The sequence below is a fragment of the Vanessa tameamea genome, chromosome 17, assembly GCF_037043105.1.
Source record: "Vanessa tameamea isolate UH-Manoa-2023 chromosome 17, ilVanTame1 primary haplotype, whole genome shotgun sequence".
In the NCBI taxonomy this organism is placed as follows: Eukaryota; Metazoa; Arthropoda; class Insecta; order Lepidoptera; family Nymphalidae; genus Vanessa; species Vanessa tameamea.
Genome location: NC_087325.1, coordinates 9,988,001 through 10,011,290, shown reverse-complemented (window position 1 = coordinate 10,011,290; position 23,290 = coordinate 9,988,001). Strand labels below are relative to the sequence as shown.

The 23,290-nt window shown below is 31.0% G+C and overlaps 1 protein-coding gene across 6 annotated transcripts in view; it reads right to left on the bottom strand.

Annotated features, from left to right (window-relative positions):
• F (forked) overlaps nt 1-23,290 on the bottom strand; it is a 99,708-nt gene that overhangs the window by 53,028 nt on the left and 23,390 nt on the right. For 2 of the 6 annotated variants that reach the window (XM_026640018.2, XM_026640021.2), the window contains exon 2: nt 4,267-4,416. In XM_026640018.2, coding sequence (XP_026495803.1) covers nt 4,267-4,416 — 150 coding nt within the window. Of the gene's footprint in view, nt 1-4,266; nt 4,417-8,602; nt 9,683-12,519; nt 12,766-18,433; nt 18,741-23,290 lie in introns of those variants that run through there. The other 4 variants (XM_026640016.2, XM_026640015.2, XM_026640014.2 and 1 more) reach the window with 4 other exon arrangements.

The window sequence follows — 23,290 nt, the reverse complement described above, 5'->3', positions numbered from 1 at the left end:
TAGCATAGTATTTAGCGAAGCGGGACACGGCAGCGGATTTTTTAGTAGCTATAAGCTACGTCGCTTTAAGTGATAGACATTATGCTGCAAGCTGTTAACATCGCCACGAACGACCTATTTCCAGCTCAAATTTAATCCGCTTTTCTTAATGTCCGCTAATAAATGTTACTGTAATGTTAAAGCAACTTAACGCGGTATATGGAATTTACATTATAGATAATTTTAAATTTTTTATGTTATTACGAAATTTACTACTAATAAAAATATAGCTATATATAAATATGCGTATTATTTTTAATTATTTGGTATAACGTTTACATTTTTTAAATGTACACAATTATGTAAATACTATTTAAAAAAGCAGGCGCGTTATATAATATATTCATATTGATGATATTATTTCCTCTTCCTTAAGTAATGTGTCCTCTCCCTTCTACTAAAGACTACTTCTTACCCACTTACTTATAGAGCTTCGCGTGATTTTACATAATTTTTATATATTTAAAAGCGTTTCACGAGATGAAAGATAATAGAACTATAAATTATATATTGAAGTAATATATTTCTTGATATTTAAAACATTATTAAACTATTTCGTGGACTTTTATTTTTGACGGTGAAACTAGATGTTCCCAATATATATATTTTTTATATATTATATACAGACAATTTGCAATACATATTTATAATATATATTGAATATGCTAGATCGTAAAGAGTTTCTATAAAAAAAGGTCTACTATGAAATCAATAATATCGTTAAGTCTTCCCTCACTATTAATTATAAGAATTTAAAAATAAAACTAAAAGTTTTAACATATCGTTACAATTAAAATACTAAAAAAATATATTTTATTGATAAAATATCAAAGTAAGCTTTTGGTGACTCTTACAGGTAAGTAAGAGAAATTCCTATATATTACATAGGCAATTTTATATCAAAGAAATTCAATGAGGCAAACATTTGCATTTAACGTAAGATCATGTTGACTGTGTTGTGAATAAGCGAATGTTTTGATTTATTTTAGGCTCACGGGTTCAATCTTTGAATTTTGAACTATGAACATTTGTCAAAAGCCTAATTATAGAAATGCATTATGATAATATCAAACAAACACGCTAAGATCATTGAAGTACCACTGCAGAATCTATCGATTGTCTTATTTATTTATGGCATTTGACTTACTGTGATTTCATCCCACAATAATTCAGGTAATGAGAAGAATATGAGAAACATGGAAGATTGGATGATATTACAGATCAATGTTTTTTTTTTTTTGTGTATCAGTCGTGTTTCACAAAATATTTTAACTTCTCGTTTTATTTTACCAAAGTACAATTTTGTACAGAGCGATTCTGGAACAACTAACTCGAAACACAAAGCGTGATCATAAATGTCATATAGCAGTACGACATTGACTAAAATAATTGTAAACTATAACAGGATAAACGCAATCATAACGTATCTGAGTCAGTTTCCAATTACTAGTGAACTTTAAAGTGAGTCTTTTCAAAATAGCATCATTGATAGATTAGGTGGGCTGTTTGAAAAAACAAATATAAGAAAAAAGCCTCTTTATATGCAAATATTGAGCGATCCAAAGTACCAGGCTCTCATAAACGTGGTAGCAATCCTTCGAGTGTGAAGATGCGCAGATTGTACGATCTTGGATAAGCGCAATTAATTCGGTAACGCTTTCACCGGTACTGGCGTTTCTTATAAGAGCATTTAATAAAAAATTGAGATGCGATGTGTTCGTATAATCGTAGATTTAAAAAAAATCTTAATGGTGGAATTTAATCTGTCATTCGTAAAGGTAATTATGCTAAGCTATGAAGACATATTACTAATTACAAAGAAATCTGCCTACTAATATTTTAAATAACTATTTGTAAATTTTACGTACATATATTATACATGTTTATGCATATAATAAAAGCAACTATCCATATAATCATAAAATATATTTATACGTAATCATTACAGCCACTTTTACAAATGTCGTTAAAGCACGTTTTTAACATGATGTATGTACGCATATCACGCGAGAGCCAATAGTAATCTTGCATATAACATAAAATATATAAGTATGTTTAATGTAAAAAAATATATTAAAATCTAAACTATGGTCAATAGTTACCTAAAGTCCAGTGATAGAGTCACGGTACTGATTAATAAATATAATAATTAATTCGTAATTATTACAAACTGTTATATGTAGGCCCGTTATCATTCGTGATTGAACAGTTATTGGCTGATAATCATACAAAAAGCCGAGTCATTATGACCATACACGTACCAACATACAACGCTTCAGTGGTGCTATTGAAACTGTGACTAAACAATCTCAACGATCCAGTAATCTTATGTTAGAAAATGTATTATAGTAGTTTTCAAACATTACCCTCTATAAAATATAAAAGAAAATTTTCTTTATAACTGTTTTGAAGAAAGCATATGAGATCAAATTCACAATTATTTCAAATTTATGAGATGATTAAAAGCACGTATCAATTAAAACATGGCACGGCCAATTAAACATATATTTGACATGATAAAATTCAATATGGCTGCCGATTATTAAAGTCACTGACACACAAAAAATAGTCGAGTTTTTATTGGTGAAATTTTAGCATGTATTATCTGTTGCACGGTTAATATCGAGGCATCAAACGCAAGCGGTGTCGAGACGGCCTGGTACGATATGTTTCGTGTATTCATTATAATCAACGTATGCCAGTAACGTCAGCCTCAGGCTAAACAGATATGGTGCAACGATCCAACAGCTCCTAATGCAAGGCTAATTTAGTAGCTATATGTATTCCAATAGACATATCATTTATAAATTACTAGTTTTTACTCAAGTCACTCATTGCATATTTGTGTACATTTGACGACCTCCGTGGTCGAGTAGTGTGTACACCGGTTTTCATGGGTACGCCACTCCGAGGTCCCGGGTTCGATTCCCGGCCGAGTCGATGTAGAAAAACTTCATTAGTTTTCTATGTTGTCTTGGGTCTGGGTATTTGTGGTACCGTCGTTACTTCTGATGTCCATAACACAAGTGCTTTAGCTACTTACATTGGGATCAGAGTAATGTATGTGATGTTGTCCAATATTTATATATTTATATTTTTGTAAAAAATTACCAAATTATTATATTAGCCTATATTTATATACAGGGTTATTGGTATGGGGGTTAAAATTATCGCAAATAATCACCCCTATCACCTCCTAACGGGAATACGTCGAATTACCAATAATACTGTATAATATTTATATTATTATTATATACATATATTTACAAAAGCTAATATAAATGTAGTAATAAAATATAGGCTTTGCTGAAATAACGCAAATTTGTATCAAATTTAGATACTTTTGAAATTATAAAAAATGTTGTGGGAACCGGAATAAGTGTCTGTCATTATTTTTTTCTATATTTTTTCTAATATATTTTAAGATATCAAAACGGAAGACATGCTGCGATCACGTTTTGAAAGTCAATTTTTATTCCTTTCGAATCCTTGGCGCGCTCAAAAAAACCAATGACGGGAATAGTGAACCTCCATTTCCCCAGCAGCAGGTGAAGCAGTATACCTGGCAGTAATATGGAGTTTGCTACTATACCGTAAGTCCGATCACTGGTTCTCAGTCTATTACTTTTATGTATAATCCAACGTCATGTATTTGTTTATCGTAATGACTTTGGTTTTGAATAAAAAAAACGATTTAATTTATATAAGTGCTTTTGCCAAGCGTTTAAATTGTGGCAACATCAGAATAGATGATGGACTAAAAACACACTGCAGATATTGATCTCAATTCAATGACACTTATTAGCGCTTTAAAAACAGACGTAATTGCGGTTGACAATAAGTACAAACACAATGAAATCTTATTATTACGAATTAACATTATTCCTAAGTTAAATCATTTAGATTCGAACTGTGCTTTTTACATGATTAAATAAAACCTTAGAAATGTAGATTATTTTCTACCGAGGGTTTTATTAACCGCTCTTTAATACTCAGTATGTTGGTCATAATGTTAGATCTTACATGTTTTATAATAACTTTAAACATATATCTTGTTTAACTACTAATTAAACTACGTACTAATTAATACAACTAACCTCCGACATACCCCAGTCTAATATACCTTTCTGGCGTACTGACAAATATTAAATATACCAAACAAAGTCAATGAGATTAAGACACACAATTTTACAAATTTTTACTAATCGTTATATTTCTAACACTTACGAAACATCAGGTGTAGTGTTGGCTAGAAGCCTCACGCAGTCAAGGCAGCCCCTTGCTGCTGCGTAGTGGAGCGCCAAGGCACCGTTGTTGGCGCGCCCGCCCGCCATAGCGCGCCCACACCACCAGCCCTCGACAGCTAAACGACCGCTCCTGCAACAATTTCAAATCAAAACTTTAAATTTTTGTATTGCAAATATTTAAAGATATATCTCAAATTTACTTTTTCGTATAGTCTACATTATAACGATAAAATATTATCTAAAATTATTATTAAAATAATCAGTTTTTTTTAAGGAATGAGATTAAGCATCGAAAATGCTAAAAGAAAGTGGTGCGAATATTTTAACCAATGCATAAAATATTAAATAGTATTAGTTAAAATTACTGAAATAAATATTCAATGCATTTTGAAAGCATTAGATTTTACTTGAATAAAAGACTTCAACGCTATTTTATAATAAGCACAACGCCATCTATTTTTAAATGATTGAACTATGTCGAAAGTAGATTGTTTATTCAGCTACTATGCACTAGATGGCGCTGTACGTACGCTTAATACAGACCGTTATACGATTAGCCCATTTTCATGTAACTGGTATAAAATACAGTGCTTTACGATTTTATAACATTGAATCAGTTTGATACAAATGTAGTATAATACTTATTTTATTATAATGATTTTAGCACTTTATATGCGATGTCGCGCTAAAATTATCGCTAATATAAAGTCAATTCCATCTAAATAATAAAAGTTAGTTCATTAATGATTTTTTATACACAGCAGATCATTTTTTACTTTATATGTCTGTAAAAATAAATATATTTTATATCATTATATGTTACATTCTGAATATTGATTAGCTATTTAGATAATATTATATAGACAGTTGTGATTATGATTTATTTATTGCTATTTTTATTAAACAATAACTTTACAAAACAGTATTCAATGGTTCTAAGGTAAACTATAACTAACATATAAAATTTAATAAAAATAAAGAAAGACAGAAGTATCCCAATTTTCGCAAATTCAAAATTAATAGGTAAAGTAAAATATGTCTCATTGTAAATGAAATACTTGTTTTTTTTATAACAAATAGGTACATTCTGTAAGCCTCAGTTAAGACTTAGAATTAATTTACCTAGAATAAACTTACAGTATTAAACATTAATTAAAATTATATGTAGTTTACTCAAATCTCGCAGAGCACAGAAGACATACTGTTCAATAAGATCTCTTCAATTTCACCGAATTCAAACAAAGTAACAATACTAAGGTATGGAGAACTAGAGGATTTTTCACTTGTTCTATAACTGTTTCATTTGAGTAGAGTGTTTAATAAGCTGACCACTTAGAACTCAAATTCAAAAATAACATTTAATAATAACTAACATCACAGCCAGTTTATAAAATTAAGAATAAATATACGTCGGCCTATCCTTTCCTGGATTGGCACTGACTCCAAAATTAAATGATTAATTATTGTAAATAATTCAACGTAAAGTATTTTACATAAAAATAAGAAAAACGCGACACTAATTTCTCACTTGAGCGATAGTTACAACAAATATTTGGTTTATAATAATCAAGAGTATATACACTCTGATTATAAAACAAAATATATATACATTATGAAATATAAATATATATAACTTACATGGTAATCGATCAAAAAATTAACCTTAAAATATAGATACAAACATCCAAAATTATATTTCTATTACATAAAAACATAATCAGCCTGTAAATTTCCCACTGCTGGGCTAAGGCCTCCTCTACCGTTGAGGAGAAGGTATGGAGCATATTCCACCACGCTGCTCCAATGCGGGTTGGTGGAATACACATGTGGCAGAATTTCGTTGAAATTAGACACATGCAGGTTTCCTCACAATGTTTTCCTTCACCGCCGAGCACGAGATGAATTATAAACACAAATTAAGCACATGAAAATTCAGTGGTGCCTGCCTGGGTTTGAACCCGAAATCATCGGTTAAGATGCACGCGTTCTAACCACTGGGCCATCTCGGCTCATTTTATATTTCTATTTCTATAAACTAAAAAATATTTTTTAATTTATCTATTTAGATGTATTTGTTTTAAGATAAATAATTCTTTTGTCCTCAAATCGACAACTGTTTTTAATTTTATACCTTTGTTAGTTCTAGAATCAAGGTAGTTTGAATACTATTGCACGGATCATATAATGGAGATAAAACATCAAAACAATCCAAAAACTTCCTTTCAAACAGCGTGTGAAACCTGAAAACACTATGCGAAAAAAAACTATTGGATTCAATTTATTTTATTTCGTTTCAGTGATTGTAGGTCCTCATTGCAAATATTCATATATAATATTAATAAATAAACAAAAGACTTGCATTGTTTATCTAAATATCTTGTTTAAATTTGAGATTATAGCCTTGATCTTATAACCGCATAAATGTCGTTATTAAACTTAAAGTTGTGTCTGATAAAAATTTCTGTTTAGTCAATGTTGCCACCCTGTTTTCCTACTTTTATTAGTGTACAATAAAGTATATTTGTTTTGTATTGTATTGTTTTTAGTTTAGGTGTGCAAGTATATTATAAAATAGATTTTTATGAGTATAATTAGAAACGAAATTAAGTGCAAATATCGCTTAAAAAACCATTACTTCATAACTTAATAATAAATATTTAATTATTTTTATTTTTCTGTGTTTGTTATTCATTTCTCATCTGTATTGTAGTGTAACAAGTAAAATACTTTCATTGTTCTCGCCTGTCTACTAACCGGTTTTTATATGTAAAACTAGCTAAACCTTTTGCTTTACCCGAGCGAATTTTTACCCCCTCAGGGTGGATTTTCGTAAAATCCGTTCTTAGCGGATGTCTAAACCCTATTAGGTACCTCCTGCCAAATTCCAAGTATATTGGTGTTATAGTTTCTGAGATTTCGTGATTAATCAGTGAGTGGTATTTCGCTTTGTAATGTGAATTCCCTGCATTAGTAATAAAACGAATACGTTAAAAATTGAGAAAAGCATGCAGAAATATTATTTTTTCAAATTAGGTTAATATTTAGTAAAAATTACCCAAACATGGACACTCCGGATACGGACGTAGACAGCGTGACGCGGACCCATTGTCAGTAGCCCCGTAAGTTCAATGACTAACAGTAGTCGGTGAGATATATCGTTTGTAATTATAACATCCGTATTTTTCGTTTGCACGTATAACGCAATTAATTTGAATATTTTAATTGCGAAAAAATCTCGAACAGTATACGGAATTAAGTAATTACGTAAGTTAATGAGATAATACATTTTAGCATAATCACTTTTCGTATTTAAATTTTTCTGGAAAATCACCAATTATAATAAGATTATTTTAATTCTTATTCAGCCTTCTATGTTATTTCAGTAGAATTATCTTTTCAAAAGATAGAACATTAAACAATACCAGTTAATTGGATAAAGGTTTAATCATGCTTGCAGTATTTAGTTTAATATAAATGAAAACCCAGAAGTTTATCAATAATACCTACTTAATTATAAAACAAGTCGCTTACCGCTGTCTGTCTCTATGTATGCTTAGATCTTTAAAATTACACAACTAATTTTGATGCGGTTTTTTTTTCATATATAGATTGATTCAAAAGAAAAGTTTATATGTATAATACATGCACAATATAGTAGAGAAACACTGATAATTTTAGAGGTTTCTAATGTGATGTGGTAAATAAACACATTTTTTGAGCTTACATTGCAAACGCTGACTGAACCCAACGAGATAGATTAAAATAATGTAATACAATATTGTACGCCTTAAAAAGGTCTTCAAAAAAGTCCGCTATGATTTATGTCTATCTCTTTATGTCTAACCATTTTTATCCTTTACTTTTTACAAGAAATAATGGCTTATTTTCGAAGCGATGCAATACGGCTTTAATCCTTATCCAATTAAGTACCTTAAATACCTTGTTTTTGAATATAGAATAATATGGCCCTTTACAACATGTAATTTAAATGAATATTTTTGAAGATATTACAGATTTATAACGCAGGGACATAGCGGTTTATACTGTCTAATGACTGAAAAACTCTAACCTTTGTAAGATATTCTGTAGTATATCAGTATCAGCGATAGTTAAACAATAATTTAAGAACAACTTCTGTTTTAGTAAGATCAAAATTTCGAATCAAATAATCAGAATTCCAATTGCAGAAAGTTGGAAATAGTTACAATCTTGAAACGATTCCAAACTGACTTGTTTTATTTAATTATTAATAACATGAATATATTTTGCGCGTTATTGTCAACATTATTTCAATACTAACATAATAAAAAACCTACCTAAAATTACCGGCGCGTAAAGCAATATCCAAAGTGTCGAGGTCCTCATCGTAGTCGTGGCACAACTCCAATGTTGAATTTCTTGCTTCATGTACATCGAATAATACAGTCCCATCACTATTCTTATCCGTCATCACGCTTCGGTACGACCTTGTACCAAAACTAGAAGTAGCAGGCGTCCCGCGTGGGAATTTTCTCGGAGGCACATTTGAATTCTGGCTGGGAGGTAAGTGCTGCTTTCTTAATCTCTTTTTAACGTAACGCCTCATTCTTAAAGACAGCATTACGCGTATCCGTATATGACGTTTAATGTTCCTGTCGTAACGCATTTGTTCCTTTAACTTCCTATCACGTTTCCGTTTCGGCACTTCGTCTATCCTTTCTAACGGAAGGTTGCGTTCGATTAATCTATTCGATTCAAGATTCGGTGATCGATTGAAGAATTCCATGTTGTTGTTCTTCCACGCTTTGCTAAGCGACCAATTTTCTCCATATGAAGAATTCTTCACTTGAATTGGTTTTTCGTACAAGTCTTCATCCAGGGCGACCATCCTCCGCGATATTAGGAAGTTATCGATGTTTTTGCCTATTGTACTGGTCTGTGAACTTAATGTTGTGTTTATGAGGTTCGATGTCAACGATGACTTGTTGTCGAAGGTGTCGCGGCTCAGCTTTGGTTCGGGTGACGTATTCCTGTTCTTCCTCTTTGCTATCGTCATAATTCGTCTCCGCATGCCCGACATGTTTGTCAGTTCACTCTTTAAGAAGGGACCCTTGCGGTCTGATGTCATATCCGGTGACCACGCCGCGTTCTCCGAACAACTGCAGAAATCCTTCAAAATCCTAGCGATAGCGTTGCAACTATCTGATTTTGATCTCTCCTTGGGCATTTTTCCATTTTTCTCTTTATTCGTCATTTAACACACTTGTACGAATGTTTGAGAGCGCACTCAGAGTTGTAATGAGTGCATGTAACAAAGTTGAACGTAATTAGAAACGAGGTTTATTCGGTAATTTCCGTATTCTCATAGATACAATGATATTGCGTAAGTGACGAGCGTCAAATGTGAAGCATCGTGGCTGAGGAGAAATGATCTCGTTGACGTTAACTCTATTAATATGCCTATACTAGCTTTCAACTTCAGCTTTGCGTACGTGCCTAATCATTTAAATAACAATTTTAGCAATTTTTACTGAATCCTCTGGTAATATAAGATAACAAAAAAAAAAGCCAAAAATGTCCAATAGATAGGAAATTTGGATTTTAATCATAGATTCAAACTCTGCCGAGAGTTTTTGTTTCCTATATTTGGATTTATAATATTCATTTAGTACTTTGAATGTGTTCAATGAATAATACGTGTATATACTATTATTAAACTAGCTTAGTAAAATTGATGTCTTTGAGATGTCTCTGAGAAATGTAGTGAGAGATTAACAGAAACATTATTCAAAACATTTCAATTTAACAATTAAATTAAATAATCATCATGAGTATTAACTACTAAAACATGAACAACATATGCAATTCCGTAGTCAAAAGCTAGTATTACATTATACGAACAAAAAAACACCGAGAGAATGTAAATCATAATGATTGTAAAGGAATGCTTTCCATTTACTTTTCAATTTGTGAAAACAATAAGGAAATATAGTTTAAGTATTATGCATAGTACATTTCCTGAGACCATTTAAATCTATATCAAAACAATGGAAACGTAGGCAGAGAAACTAAAGAAGTTTTTATTTCAGAAATCCTGATTGAAATGGATTTCAAGAAGGTAAATCTAATATTTGGATTTTATGAAATAATATAATGTGTGCAAAATTCTAGACAAGGTTGATACCTTTAACACATTTAAAAAAAAAAAAAAACTGTTTACGTCAGAATACCAGCCTACGATGAAAACCGTCTTGAATCGTCTCTTTGTATACAGACGTATACCAGTTCTTTCTGATTTATAGACGTTTTATTATATAAATATATTAACATATTTTAATTAGACCTACCATAAGTTGATACCCCAAAACAATATTAACAAGTTTAACCACAACTCTTACTTTTACAAAGTAATGACCCCTTGTAACGTCACGCACTTAACAACTGTTTGATACATTATACAGAACAGGTTTTTTTTATCGCGTGATTTATAAAAACACATCGTCATTAATGAAACGATTTTCTTGTATACACATATTTGATTATGTCACACGATAAATAGAAAATTACATTATGCAAATTACAGCGCGATGTGGAATTAAAAAAATAGTGTCAACGTCCACTATAAGGAAATATAGTCATGTTTGATAAAAAATATACAATTCTTTGCTATATAATCTTTAGGCGTAGCTCTTAAGGGGTGGCGAATGTTAGAGGCAGATTTAAAAGTCGTATGATTTTTATTAATACGTATAAGTACAATTAGAACTCATGAGTAAAAGTTAGACTAATTTACATCGTTTTGTAAATTTATTTACAAAAATACTATAAATTCAAAAAATATACCAGTAAATATGATACTCATATATAAAGTAAACAAAATTTTATAACATAAAATATCAAAGCAATCCTACAAAAAACATATATAATCTTAATTGCTTTATTTCAACGAAAGTGTATAATTTTGTTTAAAAAAAGTAGTTACGTAAAGCACGTACAAGTCCTATATGAAAAAAAAAAAAAAACAGTAAAAGGACGTTTACTACAAATAAAATATTTCTTCCTTTATTTCGATAGTTGTAAAGTAACTTACAACCATTCTTAAGATAATTAATATCAAATATTTCGCGGATCCATAGGCACTTATAAGATTTTTTCAGTTAACATGGCTACCTTAACGTTGTTACCCGCTTTTCAACCATTAACGACATGATTTTAACAACCCCTGCCCAGTGAGCGTGTAATGACTACACGACGGTACCAGTTCAACAATTTACTTTCTATCTCATGTTCAATGCTAATAATATTCGTCTTTTAATTACAAACCCTAAAGATAACAATTCCCGCCATTATCCAATATACTTTTTTAATATTGATAATTAGAATAGACTGAAGACTATTCAGCCATTTAAACTTTATTCTTTTTTAATCTATTTTTAAATTTGATTTATAAATATTTAAAAAAAAACCGTCACGTTGTTTTCTTAAAATATATTTAATTTTTAAATAAATTATAATGAGAAAAAACTAAAGTGATTTATCTATGACGTGCTCTTACGTAAACATAAAAATAAAAATCCTCATACATAAAGTATATGAATAAAACGAAAGTTAATTTCCATTGAATTTAATTATGCATGTATCTGATGACCGTTTACTTTTAGAAATATAGTCTGAAAAGATAAATCAAATAATTCTAGATAATTATTTGTAGCTTTTTTTTAAAGAGAAATTTAATTGTGGTGTGTATTGTTATAACAGCCCCGTTGTTTATCGCAAAAGTATGCGCATCGATCAATGTTTAGAATATTTTTTGTTAGTTTCATCACAGATACAAAATATTTACATTGTTTAAAAATGGAACTATGTTTATTACAACTAATATGAATATTAAATATTTTAAACTGATAAATATCTTAAGGAAGAGATTTTCTGTTATTTATGTTAAATCAGATTGATTTTAAATCGATAATAATATATTGTAAGATTGTTGATATAATACTGATTTTTGATAGAAGTTCTTATTTTTCAATTTTATTACTACGAATGTTATACATATCTAGGTATTATGATGCCACAGATAAAGTAAATCTACATTTTATGAGACCGAGAAGATTTAAAATTAATTATTATTTTATTAAAAATATGTGTCTATTTATTGTTTTTTTTTAATATTTATGTACTATGCATATTACCTTAACATAATAATAATTTACATAAAAAGATTGATTAATAGTGAATATCGAATAAAATTTACAAAATCCATCAGCATCCAAAAATATTATCGCTTATGCAACACATAGTTTCACATTCACTCTCACAGCACGATATAGCAATATGTTAATTCACTTTCGTACACGAAACTCGTTCTGATAATTCATGGATAGTCTATGCCATAAATTAAAAGAAATGTAAATGTCAAAAAAGCGCGCCAAATCGTTCACGGGACACGCTGCTTGACGGTCACCAAATGTTGTACTGTTCATAAGTACAGTTGACCATGTCGAATTGCGCGTGTGTAACGACTGCGCGGCCAGCCTCGCTCTTTCTCCCATTCCTACATAACTGATGATCGACGCTGATGGTAATTAACAATTAAACTGCAGAATAATGTCGCCTATTTGATCAACGAGATCAAAATATATTATTTTATATATTTTTTGGCTGTTCAAAGACTGCCTTTGCTTTTGAACATGTTAATATGGATGGTAAAAAAACATGTTTTTTTTTATTTTAAATATTAAATAAACGTTTTTAAAATAGCACTGTTTTTCCTGTAAAGATTATAGTATATATATATAATTGTTTCACCTAAAAATTTCGTTTTTTTTTTTAATTTGTTAATGTAATTTATACATGTCATTACTTAAATATTTAGCGATTATTTATGTTTGTTAACTGGTTTTCCCGCCGCGAAACGTTTGCTTTAGCTAATAAGCAAATAAAAAGTGAAATCTGTGAAATGCAGATTTTCTTTTTAGTTTTATATGATGAAATATAACTTTCAACTTTTTTCTAAAGTTTGTTTACTGCCCTTGGTATGGTTTTAAATCTTTAATTTTATTTAGATCTGCGCTTAATGGTTAGCTTGTAAGTCTGCAGGTCACGGGATCCTCTATTTGAACAAAACATTAGTTTTTCTGTCAACATATTCAAACAAATTCTCAATAACAGCGCTGAGATAAAAAAAAATTATAGTCCTATGCTTTAGACATCACGTAGAGCCAATGATCCTGTACCTGAACTTTGTCTTGTCGGGTCTGTTTGACGTTTCATCGGATTATGAAAGATCACTTATAACTGCACACATACACACTTGTGCATTATAACATATACTTGCTTGTATTTAAATTATAATACTGTATATACGAGGACTCCACACTAATGCATTAATCACATGTAATGTCATTGACACTTACTACATAAAAAAACTAAGCATTTTGATATAGTATTATCGACGATACGAAAATAAAAAAGAGATAACGTAAAAATAATTTTATATCCCAAGAGTATACTACAAAAGTCGCTATACTAGAACTTAACTCACTTAGAGTTAATTTAAAAAAAAAATACATATTCTTCCTATTTTGAATACTCATAAGATTAAAGAAAAATTTAAAATATATATTTCTGTCCTAAAAGATACTATTTTTAGTATTTTATCTATAATTAATGTAGGATTAATTATAACTAGACGAAATTATGAAGGTTCCGGAGAAACGTGACAAATAAGGGTTCAGTATTTGACTACGTAACTCTAAAAATTTGTTGTATAACCAGTATCCGTTTTAGTATGGCAGGTGAAGCTGAGTGTTAGTTCGCACGCCCAATGACCATCTATCGAGGAATTGATGAGCATCTTCTGGGAAGTAATTAATTTGTTCTTTAATTTTTACCTCCGTGACAAAAACCAATGATTACAGGTCATTTACGTAACTCACTTTTAAACATATCAAAAAACAGTTCCGATTCGACTTACTTAATTTTTTTTTGTATTTCAATTTTACACTTTACAAAATTTAATATATATTTTCTATATTTCGTTTTAATTAATATCAGAAGATAAAAAAGCGCGGAGGTAATACTTATTAACTTTCCTACAGGTAGCTTTGTATTTCTGATGTTGGAATTGAGTAACTGCTAAAGTAACTGTTTTTTTGCTGGTTCTTCTCGGTAGAATCTACATTCCGACCGGTGATAGCTTTACGTTTAGTACAGTTCTGTACTAATTACGATTCGAAAGTTCTTTGAAAAGCTCACTTGAATAAAGTTTATTGTATTTTTTTTATTTTAATTGTTTTTAGCTCTCTTTGTTTTTGTCTTTTACCTAAATAATGTTTGAATTCTTTGAAATCAAAGCATTTAAAAAGAAAAATCTAGACAAATTTGTGTTTTATTTTTTATTTAAATAATTAATTTCAAATGAAAATGAATCAGGAAAGTTATAAATAAATGTTTTTTATGTAGATTTTAGTGTTGACAAAAGGCATATAGGTAAACATCTAGCGAGCATATAATTTGCTTGTACATATTAAAAACAATTGAAGTTCAGATGAATAGAAATCGATTTAGTCCAGTTAATTTAAATTTAGTCCAGTCGTTATTTGATTTATAGCGCCTCTAAATTATAAAAATAATAAAACGTACTAAATTATATCTCTAGTCTGCCTCTAAGGGTGATGTTTAAAATAATCCTGAAAACAAAGAAAATTCATGAGATGTCTAGGGCTTTCCATTATCGCGTGACATGGTTTTAAAAAGGTAAAAAAATAAGCTCAATGATTTCATTTGGTTTTGGTTTCGTCCATTCAATTCTTACTGAATCCCGGAAAACAAAAACAAAATGGCAAACATTATTTTCATTGATTTTGAGCTGAACAGACTTTGTAGAACTTGCTCAATTTGAATCCATTTCTCCTCCAAACATTCTTAAAGAAGAGGAAACAGTTGCGTCCATTCAACTCTCACTGACTCCCGGAAAACGAAAAAAAAGGAGAATTTTGGCAAACACTTTGCTCACTGATTTTGAGCTGAACAGACTTTGAAGAACCTGCCAAATATTAATAAATTTGTCATTGTAGCTGCGTGTTGGATTAAATTCCAAACCTTCTTAAACAAGAGGAAACCTTTGCCCAGAGCTTGACACATTCACAAGCTGTTCCTTATATACTCCCATGCCTTGAAATCACGTCAAGCCAATAGTCTTCTACGTGATCTACCTGCGTTTTTTCGACCTGTAACTTGTGCATACTATTGTGTATACTTGTGTTTACATCTGTATTATCTCATGAGCAGTTCAAGTCCGTTGACAATGATCGAAACAACCAGAATTAGTCAGGAAAACGTAATCGTAAATTTAAAGAGTTCCCAATTCCGTACCCCCAAAATAAATTTCAACGGACCAATTCCGATGGTGCAAGACTCGACCAAAGACCTGAATGAAGACAGGCCTGATTAGAATTAGCAAAATATAATTTCAATTGTATATTCTTTTACATTTGACTAAATATATTGTGCATGTCATTCATAAAGACTATGTATGTAGAATTCAGTTAAGTTCGAATATTTATACATTTAATTCAAAACGATTTATGTGATAAACCTAAATTAACTTAACTTTCCGCTCCAAAACTCATTTGCGAAATCGTATAATGAATGATCCTACAACATACAGTATTGTAACATTGCTTAATACTTACACATCTAAATGTTTAACACGTAATGTAAATGAAATAGAAATATCCGTTCGTAGCATTAAAATATCTATAACTATTTATATATGCCATAGTTCCATCAAATCAAATGTATTTTATTCAAGTAAACTTCACAATGAAGCGTTTTTGAATCGTCAATATTTAAACACTACCGTTTCGGAAAGCGGATGAAACGGCGGGAAATTCTCATACTTGTTCTTTTCAAATAAACAGATTTATAATGCTGTTATTCACAATTAGCATTTAATCAGTCGATGGAACCCGAGCCTAAATCCAGCCGTGTTTTTGTCTAAAAAGTATTATTTTATGAATAACGAGATTTATTGATTGATAGAAAGAGCCGAGATGGCCCAGTGGTTAGAACGCGTGCATCTTAACCGATGAATTCGGGTTCAAACCCAGGCAGGCACCACTGAATTTTCATGTGCTTAATTTGTGTTTATAATTCATCTCGTGCTCGGCGGTGAAGGAAAACATCGTTAGGAAACCTGCATGTGTCTAATTTCAACGAAATTCTGCCACATGTGTATTCCACCAACCCGCATTGGAGCAGCGTGGTGGAATATGCTCCATACCTTCTCCTCAACGGGAGAGGAGGCCTTAGCCCAGCAGTGGGAAATTTACAGGCTGATTATGTTTATGTTTATTTATATACATAGACTTTGAATATTTATATACATAGGATTTTTCTATCGAAATTCTCACTTACAGCCTGAAGTCTAGTAATTGGAAGGAAGTACACAAGCAGTTGATCCTGCGCCTGTACTTTTTCCGGTCGTGTCGGATTTTGCCGTCCCGTCGGATTATGAGAGGCAATAGGGAGGCAAGAAGGATATGCCTTGCATATATGAGATTGTCCTCCCTTCAAATTGGCCACTGTAACCGAAATAATCCAAAACGACCTTATTATAATTATAACAAACTAATTTTGAACGTCACTTCAAAACGTATTATTAAAATAATTTCGTTCAAATTATCTTTATTCAAATAACCCATCTCCGCTCGAGCAGAGCACAGTAAGTCACGGTTAGTCAATCTTCCAAGAATCACACGAGACAATCAATTATAAAACGAACAGATGGACAAAAACAATAATCTCATGATCTAATAACGCGACGTCTTTGTAAAGTGAAATTATGATTATCATTGATATCGTTTTTTAGACGTCTGAAGATTTAACAATAAAAAAACGGTATTATAAGTACCGATAATTCCAACGATATAATTTGTTTTGTAAAAAAAATACTTGATAATTATTTTTTTTTATGTCTTCAAAAAATATTAGTACATTTCTAGATGGTCAAGTACATACTAAATGTTAGTGATAGATAAAAAATACTGTTCTTAAATGTTATTAAACTCTCAATGATATTTGACGATATGCTAATTCGATGGCCATATTCAGTGGTAAGACTTCAACAAAAGATATAAAATATTTAATAGATATCATTCTTTAGACTGTCCCCGGCAGACATTCAGCTGGAAAATAGGTATTGCACAGAAGATATTATAAACACAACTGTTCTCTTTCCTATAATCCGTACGAATGGCAAATCAGATACGAAAAAAAGTTCAGGCGTTAGACTGCGTTATATACGCTTTTGAGGCATGCTATCAAATGTAAAAACTGCTGATAACCGAAATCCACGATCCTTATAACATCATGTCAGAAAAACCCTTTTTTGGATTCAAGATTTTGACCACAGCACAGCGAGGCAATTTGAATTGTAACATACAATCTAGAATAACTTTGACTTTGTTAATAGAGCAATAGTTACGGACGGACTCCCTAGCGACGAAAAAGCCCTTTCGATACAGATCCCTTGGACTTTATTGGACGAAGAAAATAAATATATCAGTAATCACTAAGCAGACTTTGCTTTCCTAATACTATGAAACAAAACTTCTTCTCATCAAATAATTCTCACTATGTTCTATGTAACAAATATTGTGATATATAAATACTTATATATAAATACTCGAATATGAATGATATACGAATACACGGTGAGGGATGGTGTGACCAATTCTAGATCTCTCATCGAGCTAGGAAAAGAATTATGCTCGATGTTTCTCTGATGTATCAAAATTATAAATTAGAATTAGGAATAAAGTAGCTATAATTCAACTAGATTAGCATTCGAGATTAGATATATCTGTACATTTATATAAGTATAGCGAATATAAATAAAGTTCATTGTTATAAAATAACGTGTTACGTTACGTTCAGTGGTAATGATAGAAAGTTAAAAATTCATTTCTTTTTTTCAGGATATACACGTTAAATATAAGAATATCGAATGTATTTTTGAATGAACTGACAACGTCACGTTTACATTATAAAGTATATTTTTCTTTTCATTTAAATCGTACTTACTTTGAAACTGTACACGGTCACTGTACTCTTTAATTTATTAACGAAACAAAAACTATTTAAACCTTAAAAACGATACAAACATTTGTACACAGTGATGCGCGAACGAGTCGGTCATCTCTTTCCGGCGGAAGTTGTCCAGCAGCCATATTAAAAACAACGTCACTATTATATACCACATAACAACAATGTCAAAATATCACGACCTTAAGGTTCAACGATCACAGAGTATTTACGTACAGATGAAACACAAAAATCATATAATAGTAACTATTTTTAACATTTCGTAGTGTAACCTATGAATATTGTGAACTAAATGCAAAAATAGTATTGTCTCGCGCGTATGTGAAAGCAGATGTACATAAGTAAAGATGACGTGCGCTTGAGTGCTTTGTTTGGTTCTATGTAATGTATTCGATAAATATGGCGGCGCTACTGTCGCTAGAAAACAGTGTAATGGATGCGTAAACAGAGATTTGCTTAAATAAACATTATTCAAACGCACTGTTTCCCACTCTTAGGAAGCAACATCTACTAATATATTAATGGCTTGTTACGATTTCATTGTATCAACAGACGTTAACATAAAGAGAGTCTATAAATCTAAGATCATTAAGGTAAGAAAGGTATATTTTTAAATTTAATATTGTCAAAACGACAGCGAATTATAATTTAGAGGACAATATTTCGTTAATACCATTTTCAATTTAATCTTATTGGTTATACAAAAGCATTTTTTCAACATATAACAACTTTCTTATTGCCTCCAATGGTAACAATTAGGCTGATAAAGTTTTCGCCCAGAAAATCCTCATTGTCATTCATCTGGGACATGTTAAAGCATACTTATTTGAAAACTAATATTTTTTTCTTTTGATTTATATAATTATTTAAGCCATCGATGTGAACAGAGAATAATTATTGTTATAACAGATTATAAATGACAGCTGTCAGAATATTTGACGTAATGATATCTCTATAGTTCACATGCTCTGTATGCTCAGTCGTGCATCAATTTTTGGTCACTATTCATGGAATGAGCATATACACTTTCGTTTCAATATAAAATATTTTGCTTTCGTAATTGAAGCTAATAACATATTAATTATCTTTGGTTATCAAACGTCAGACGAGTTAATTTTTATTAATTATTTCCTTACATTTTCTAATTATTATGTTCACTAATTTCGAATTCTTTTAGACATATATGGAGACATTAATCATAGTAGTAATACTTTTATTACATTGTTCATATTTGTGTAAATTAATGAATATAAAAAATTACTATTACTTCAAAACTTTTAAACACTTGAGCTCATTCTAAACGAATTTGACAGAACTACAAATATTGCCAACTTTTTCTCATGGGTTAAAAGAATAAGCTTTTAAAGCTGCTGCTGCTGCTTTTGGTTTAGATATAATTTTTATGGTATTAAGAAGCGGACGGGCAAATAGACCACATGATGGTAAGTGGTCACCACTGCACATAGAACTGCTGTTTAGCAGTAGAATATGTCGTGAGTGGGTGGTATCCACCCAGACGGGATTGCACAAAGCCCGACGACCCAGAGGAATATTGAACACCAATAATAATAAAATAAGCACCAGTGCTGACTGACTAAATATTTCAAGTTAAATACCTAACAAAACATTACCAATATTAGATTGAAGTTTATGTAAAAGTATTTAATATATCTATCTTAAAATATAAGTAATTATCGATAAAACTTTATTTAAAATAAATAGAATATGACATCAAGGCAAACACATAAACAAATAAAAAATTAAGATACACCAAAGGCCTGGCGAGCTACAGATATAACATCTTTATTATAATCATATTAGGAAATTAAAATACACACATACTAACATACATTTATCAATATGACACAGGTGTATATTATACTTTATTAAGTTACATAAAAAACAGGAAACTGGTTTAGCATGACTGATGACACTTTCACGTCCACAAAGTTCTAGAATAACATATAATTTTGATAAAATCTCGAGAGTTCGACGTATCTAAATTTCATTTAAAATATCGAACTTTAAATGTATTTACTAAACACAGCACGTGAATAACTCTTGCTTGGCCTCTTTTCCGGATTAAAGAATGGGTTTGGAGTTTTAACCACCATGCTACTTCACTACGAGTTTGATAATCATATTTGATAACAGACACGTGTAAAATTCCTAACAACGATTTCGATATGATGGTTTTAAGTCTATATAGACTCTTGTAAATATTTATATTAATTTAATTTACAGATTATTAATATTTTTTTTTATTTTAATATTTCCATTCGCCACAGTACAAAGTTCTTTATTCTTAATTACCACACATTTTACTTAATATTTATATTACGTATATTAATAATTATTTCAAAATTATGTTATAAAAAGTGCACTTATTTTGCGCGTGCTCAGAGCTACCATCTAACGTAAGTCATCAACAATTCGTCGTCACGGTCTATCGTAACAAGCAATGTGTAAGAGTTAAAACAGTCGCTTACTGAAAAGAACTCTCGATGGCGCTGTTATTTACAATCAATCAATACAAAATTACATTAGAGATGATAAATGAATCTGATACAAAAGACGCTTATAATCTTCTCTAAAAACACGACATGAATTTGGTCACGGCGTTCATTCTTGATAGAGACTAGCAAACTACACAGGACTAATTATATTGCAAAAATTTACGTGCAAACATAAGTGCTACGTATGTGTTCTCACTTATGGACTGATATTATGCCAAAACTGATACGATTGGAATAGTTTGAGGTGAAAGACTAACAGCTTCATGTGCTTCACATGGGATATACCCATTATTAATTCACTAATCACGCGGATTGAATTATTACCTTAAGATATATTATTTGAATCAATGTTTTTAAATTTTAGACGATATTATTTGTATATATCACAAACAACTAGTATAATAAGCCTCTTAATAAAAGACCATTTAAACAGCTTCCTGATTTACATTCGCCAACAGGGCCAGATCTACCGTATGGCTTTTTGGGCTTCAGCCCAGGGCCCCGTGGATTCAAGGGGCCCCCACCTAGGTCAAGTCAAAGTCAAAAATAGACGATAATACGAAAGATTCCATCATTTTATTAAATTAAACATGTCGTATGGCTTGCAACCCTGCGAATCCTGCAATTAATAAAACCCATTCAATTAATTTAATTCAAGTCTACGTTCAGGTGTGTTTTAAGTGGGCGCCCCACTAAGTAGTAGTATTATAAATAAGCCCAGGCTGTTCGCCAATACATATTTTGATCATAGAATAGAATATTTTTTGAGACTCTCCTGAAAATAAACAAAGACTAAAAATGTGGCCTATGAAATAGAAATCGAAATCGAAATCATTCTTTATTCAAGTAGATTCATAAATGAAAGACTCATAAAATTGAATAGTCAAGACAGTCTTAATTAAATGTAATGCTACCACCGGTTCGGAAAGTAGATTCTACCGAGAATAACCGTCAATAAACTCATTTGTTACTCTTTCCCACAACTTTAATTACAGAGTATGTCAATGAAGTACAATTACATTTAATTACATTTAAATATATCCTGGCAAGAAATCAACAAATATTAAGTCCAATAAAATAAGCTATAAATATACGATTAAGATTAATTATTAAGAGCTGAGATGACCCAGGGGCTAGAACGCGTGCATCTTAACCGATGATTACGGGTTCAAACCCAGGCAAGCACCACTGAATTTTCATGTGCTTAATTTGTGAATGAATTATGTATTCATCCCGTGCACGGCGGTAAATGAAAACATCGTGAGGAAACCTGCATGTGTCTAATTTCAACGAAATTCTGCCACATGTATCCAGCAACCCGCATTGGAGCAGCGTGGTGTAATATGCTCCAAACCTTCTCCTCAAAGGGAGAGGAGGCCTTGGCCCAGCAGTGTATAGTAATATATGCAATAATAATAGAATAATATAAAATAGACTGACCTACAAAGCGTTACTGGATGCAAGATATAACGATTAAAAGTTATAAAAAATAATGATTATACTAATAAATAAATGATACTTTCTAAAACTAAGCTGCGAGCTACTTGCTACGTTTTGGGTATACATAAACTTGATCTTGCAACTGTTCACAATCCGACCGAATGTGTGTGTGATTTTTTCACCTATGTATATGATAAATAGTTATTTGTGCGAGTTTTTTTTAATCTGTCTAGATTTAAATTAAGATTTTATTTATCTCCTAGAAATATTATGAGAAAAGACTTTTCCGCATTATTGGTACACTGGCGTACCGTCCCGTTATATATATATTATATTTATTTATTTATTTTAACATTTATAATTATTTACGAACATTATTTAAAGTATATTCCTCAGTTCATACTTAGAAGCTCGATATGCAGGCTTCAATTTACTTTAAAAACAATCTCAGAAGTAAAGCCTATTAGTAAGAGACAAAAATGCATGGATGAATGATTGCTCTCTATTATCAAAATGAATTAGTAGTAAGTAATAAAAGCTTATACAAGCTGATCTTCCGACTTAGTCCCATTGAAATCAGAATTTGTTTTAGATCCCAGTCGTAGCGCCACTTACCGAGTCCAGTCTTTTTTTATGGCATAGGTCGGCGGACGAGCATATCTGCCACCTGATAGTAAGTGGTCACTACCGCCCATAGACAATAGCGATGTAAGAAATATTAACTATATATATATATATATATTCTTTACATCGCCAATGCGCCAACAACCTTTGGAACTAAGCTGTTATGTCCCGTGTGCCTGTAGTTACGCCGCCTCACTCACCCTTCAAACCGGATCACAACAATACTGAGTACTGTGATTTGGTGGCAGAATATCTGATGAGTGGGTAGTACCTACCCAGACGAGCTTGCACAAAGCCCTACCATCAAGTACCGAGTTCAATCTTCAGAGACCCACT